This window comes from Monopterus albus, unplaced genomic scaffold (genome assembly GCF_001952655.1).
Source record: "Monopterus albus unplaced genomic scaffold, M_albus_1.0 scaffold98.1, whole genome shotgun sequence".
NCBI classification, from domain to species: Eukaryota; Metazoa; Chordata; class Actinopteri; order Synbranchiformes; family Synbranchidae; genus Monopterus; species Monopterus albus.
Genome location: NW_018127978.1, coordinates 2,373,043 through 2,378,821, shown reverse-complemented (window position 1 = coordinate 2,378,821; position 5,779 = coordinate 2,373,043). Strand labels below are relative to the sequence as shown.

The 5,779-nt window shown below is 42.5% G+C and overlaps 1 protein-coding gene across 1 annotated transcript in view; it reads right to left on the bottom strand.

The window, feature by feature from the left end:
• The window catches only part of mfn2 (mitofusin 2), a 46,653-nt gene that overhangs the window by 28,137 nt on the left and 12,737 nt on the right, over nt 1-5,779 (bottom strand). Inside the window, exons 3-5 of the mRNA XM_020609157.1 lie at nt 4,004-4,139; nt 942-1,104; nt 660-784 (exon numbers count right to left, since the gene is read on the bottom strand). Of these exons, the coding sequence (XP_020464813.1) occupies nt 660-784; nt 942-1,104; nt 4,004-4,139 (424 nt within the window). The remainder of the gene's footprint in view (nt 1-659; nt 785-941; nt 1,105-4,003; nt 4,140-5,779) is intronic.

Here is a 5,779-nt window from a genome sequence, read left to right as displayed (position 1 = left end):
TCCCAATAGTGGAGGCTGGATGGTGTTAAAGGCACTGGAGAAATCAAAAAAGGTGACTCTCACTGTGCCCCCATCACCATCCAGATGTGACAAAACTTGCTGCAGCAGGTAAAGAACAATGTCATCAACCCCCAAATGTGGCTGGTAGGCAAACTGCAGGGGATCAAGAAACGGTCTCACCTGCGACTCAAGATGGACCAACACCAGCCTCTCCAGCACCTTCATCACATGCGATGTGAGAGCAATTGGACAACAGTCCCCAAAGCCCGATGGTACTTTTAAGTTTAATAAATGTGGTTTAAATAATTGTGATCTCAATATTGACAAACATAATCATGATTATAATTTCTGCCATAATCATGCCGCTGTAGTGGGAGATGAGAGCACTTTTGTTATGTGCAAATAGGCACTATAGCGCATGCAACATGTACGCAAAGTCTAAGGGAGGAGGAGTGGCATTGTCAGATTGCAAATTGCAGTTTTGCAACATTTATCCTACAGTGATAGAATATGCATCGTACAAGTGTGATAAAATACAGTATATACAGGCTAGAATTAGTTATTTCTTTTACATTCTGCTTTTGCCACAAAATAGGTCATGTGACAAATAGGTGATAGAACTGAATTTGTTGGTCAAATAGTGTTAACTTGAGATTTACCTGTCCACCAACACCAGATCATCTCTGAGCAAAGCACACTTGGCTTTAGGCCACATAACACAGACCAAGCTGCCAGCATCCAGATCTTCATCCTGGTGGAGAGCGTGGGCCAGGTGATTCACTGTCTGTAAACACACATCAGCATCAGTGGAGTTTACATATACAACAAAGACCAGCATTCCACTTTCAAAAATTGTAGTTGTAGACACTAGAGATAGTGTTTTGGCAATTTGACAAGCATACTGTAACTGTGGGCATGTAAAGGAACTGAGTTAAACTGACCTTAATGCTCTTCCTCTCCTCAGAGCCCTCAGTGAGGATGAAGGCCTCATTGCCATCTGTGCCCTCCACCCTCAAAAAGCAGTTGGTGGTGTGTCCTATTCCAGATGGCAGCACTTTGTCACATAGCATTGCATTGATCACTGAGCTCTTCCCATTACTGGTCCTACAGAACAAACAAGATTGTCAGCAGTGCCTCAGCCCTTCTAAAATGCAATCCTCCCACAGCTTTACTTATAGTTTATGTTTACTCCTCTATAATTTCAAGTCAGTGCACAGAATCAGATTTAAAACTAATTAAACTAAATACACTGAACAAAATTATTATTTATTACATGCTTTTGTGTTTGCCCCCATTTTTCATGAGCTGAACTCAAAGATCTACGATTCTTTCTATGTACAAAATGCACCAGCACAGCTTTCTAAAAGTGTAGCTCAAAACTGCTCCAGTACCAGGAGCTTGCTTAAGTAAATGTACTTAGTTATTTTCCAAAACGACTATGTTGTTGGTGTGGACTGTAATATAAAAAGGTGTTTCTGTGAAAAATGACCTGGGAGAACTGGGAGATCCTTTGTCAGGAGCCTTACATATATAAGCTTTAGCTGTACTTTAGTATTTTGTCAGCATTGTACAGTAGCTGAATAAACCTTTGTGAAGTTAGGCCTACATTGCACTACCTGCAGTAATTTTTACAGTGCCTTGCGAAAGTATTCGGCCCCCTTGAACTTTGCGACCTTTTGCCACATTTCAGGCTTCAAACATAAAGATATAAAACTGTAATTTTTTGTGAAGAATCAACAACAAGTGGGACACAATCATGAAGTGGAACGAAATTTATTGGATATTTCAAACTTTTTTAACAAATAAAAAACTGAATAATTGGGCGTGCAAAATTATTCAGCCCCTTTACTTTCAGTGCAGCAAACTCTCTCCAGAAGTTCAGTGAGGATCTCTGAATGATCCAATGTTGACCTAAATGACTAATGATGATAAATAGAATCCACCTGTGTGTAATCAAGTCTCTGTATAAATGCACCTGCACTGTGATAGTCTCAGAGGTCTGTTTAAAGCGCAGAGAGCATCATGAAGAACAAGGAACACACCAGGCAGGTCCGAGATACTGTTGTGGAGAAGTTTAAAGCCGGATTTGGATACAAAAAGATTTCCCAAGCTTTAAACATCCCAAGGAGCACTGTGCAAGCGATAATATTGAAATGGAAGGAGTATCAGACCACTGCAAATCTACCAAGACCTGGCCGTCCCTCTAAACTTTCAGCTCATACAAGGAGAAGACTGATCAGAGATGCAGCCAAGAGGCCCATGATCACTCTGGATGAACTGCAGAGATCTACAGCTGAGGTGGGAGACTCTGTCCATAGGACAACAATCAGTCGTATACTGCACAAATCTGGCCTTTATGGAAGAGTGGCAAGAAGAAAGCCATTTCTTAAAGATATCCATAAAAAGTGTCGTTTAAAGTTTGCCACAAGCCACCTGGGAGACGCACCAAACATGTGGAAGAAGGTGCTCTGGTCAGATGAAACCAAAATCGAACTTTTTGGCAACAATGCAAAATGTTATGTTTGGCGTAAAAGCAACACAGCTCATCACCCTGAACACACCATCCCCACTGTCAAACATGGTGGTGGCAGCATCATGGTTTGGGCTTGCTTTTCTTCAGCAGGGACAGGGAAGATGGTTAGAATTGATGGGAAGATGGATGGAGCCAAATACAGGACCATTCTGGATGGAAACCTGATGGAGTCTGCAAAAGACCTGAGACTGGGACGGAGATTTGTCTTCCAACAAGACAATGATCCAAAACATAAAGCAAAATCTACAATGGAATGGTTCACAAATAAACATATCCAGGTGTTAGAATGGCCAAGTCAAAGTCCAGACCTGAATCCAATCGAGAATCTGTGGAAAACTGCTGTTCACAAACGCTCTCCATCCAATCTCACTGAGCTCGAGCTGTTTTGCAAGGAGGCATGGGCAAAAATTTCAGTCTCTCGATGTGCAAAACTGATAGAGACATACCCCAAGCGACTTACAGCTGTAATCGCAGCAAAAGGTGGCGCTACAACGTATTAACTTAAGGGGGTTGAATAATTTTGCACGCCCAATTTTTTAGTTTTTTATTTGTTAAAAAAGTTTGACATATCCAATAAATTTCGTTCCACTTCATGATTGTGTCCCACTTGTTGTTGATTCTTCACAAAAAATTACAGTTTTATATCTTTATGTTTGAAGCCTGAAATGTGGCAAAAGGTCGCAAAGTTCAAGGGGGCCGAATACTTTCGCAAGGCACTGTAGTTCAGTGGTTTTCAAACTTTTTGTGCCCAAGGCACACCTGTATTCATGTGCATGGAAAATAGCCTCTATACCATGTTATCAGCCTTGTAACTCTATGTTTATTTTCATTTATGATAAATAAGATGAGTGATGGGCGGCACAGTGACCCTTAGTGCTGTCACCTCACAGCAAGAAATCTCCGGGTTCAAGACCCGGCCAAACCAGGCCCTTTCTGTGCGGAGTTTGCATGTTCTCCCTGTGCCTGCATGGGTTATACCCCAGCTTCCTCCCACAGACCAAAGACATGCAGGGTTAAGTTGATTGGCACCCCTAAATATTCTGCTGGAGTGAGTGTGGGTGCATGTGGTTGTTTCTCTAAGTGTCAGCCCTGACACTAGACTGGTGATCTGTCCAGGATGTACCCTACCTCTCACCCAATGACAGCTAGCATTGGCTCCAGCCCCCACCCCCGTGACCCTACTCAGGATAAGCGGTATAGATAATGGATGGAAGAAAAGTGAGTGAGAGGGGTAGATCTGGCATGAGAGGGAAGCATCAAGATGTACTCACTCGTCAAAAATTCATTCATACCTTTTTTTAAAAAGTTATATACTGCAATAGTAATGTATGGTTGTCACAAAATCCCACAGTGCACCTGGACTTGCCTCCCAGTACACAAGTGTGCCATGGCACACCATTTTGGAATTGTTGATCTAGATAAATTAAGTTCTAACACTAGAGAAAGAGGCTAAGAAAAAGATATACATACCTTCCAAAGAATACCACTTTCATGTGCCTGCGGGCAAGCACTTCCCCAATACCTGCCAAATTGGCAAGGTAACTTCGGACGTCCTGAACCTGCTCCTCTGTGGTGACTGGGTCCAGCTCTTCATTTTTGTATGTATCTAATGTGAAGGTGATAAGGAAAAAAAAAGTCATTCCTACAATAAATTAAATTTCAATAGATAGCCTCTTTGTTAGCCTGTAAGTACAATATCAAACTATACTAGATGTTTTCAGACTGATGTACATACAGTATGTCAATGTGTTGTATCATGTGTTTATTCTTTGAGGACTAACCAAAGTATTAGTATACATTTCCATCTCGATCAAAACATTGCTGAGACAATAGTTTAAATAATTTTATAGCTGCATTGCTCATATTTGCTACACTACCTATCAGTCTTCTCTGTCCTTGCTTTTGCTGTTGAACTGATGTTTTGATCAAACAACCTTTGATCAGTGAAGTAATACCCTAAATAATAGCACCTTTCAAGAGTGCTTCAAATACAAAAAAAGGCAAAACAAAAGATATTTTAAAAAAGCAGGCTGAAGAAAATTAGGTAAAACCACTAGCAAGAACATATTCCATAACAGGGAGTAAACTTGTGTCCTATATACACATATATATATACACACACACACACACACACACACGTGACTCTTATTTTTCCAACTCTCATTACTGATGAGGTAGGCAGATAGCATTAAGGGCCTTGCCTAAGGACCCAGGCGGGATATTGACCATGCCCCGACCGGGGCACAAACCCCTGACCTTCTGTACCAAAGTCAGCGGTGTTACCCACTGAGCTATCCTGTCTGCCAGGGTCAACAAGGTCCACGTCAGCTGTTGGGGAACCAGGGCAACCTGATGAGAAGTGGGCTACTGGAACAAGACATTCATGGACAAGAGAGGAGAACAGGGAACTATTGAAATGCTACTATACAAGTAACCCCAGCGAGAGGGGTTACATACGGAGGATGTGGGACCTATGGATACTTCAAAACCCAACATCTATACTAACATCAAAACAACTAGTAGCTCAGTGCTATAACATCCGCAAAAAGCACCTGCTATCACAACTAGAGATTGATGAGGTACAACACGAATGCTCCAGCAAGGGGGAGCCAGGATGACAGGTCAGGGGGGTGATATTATCATCATCATTACCTCCACAAGTGGAGATTGGGTACCAAGCCCCAATAACAGGCCCAGATGAGCTTGATTCAAGGGCTGCTGACCTGAGACTGAAGATCGTGAGCAAGATGGACACCTGGAACTCCCGTGGCTGGTTACCAAGACTAAGTGAAGTGCCTTCTGAAAGTGTACTAGATGATGTGAATGCAGCACTAAGAACAATCCCTACTACAACCATCACTGAGACCAACAAGCTCATATACACCACAGCAACCATTATCCTTGAGATGTTTGGCTATAAGTTCAACAAAGGCCATAAGGAGCAGTATCCTCCATGGAGAAGGAGGTTGGAGAGCAAGATCAAGGCAGCACGAAAAGAAGTTAGCCAGCTATCAAAATTGCAGAAAGGCGTGATGAAGAAAGGGGTACCTAAGAAATACAACTCACTGTCCATACCTGAGGCCTTAGAGACTGCCAAGCAAAGGCTCACAGCCCTGGCCACACGACTGAAGAGGTACACCAGAGAAGTTGAAGCCAGGAGAATAAACCGAATGTTCTCCACTGATCCATCCAAGGTGTACTCTCAGTGGCAGGGTAATAACATGAGAGCAGACCCACCAAGGCTGG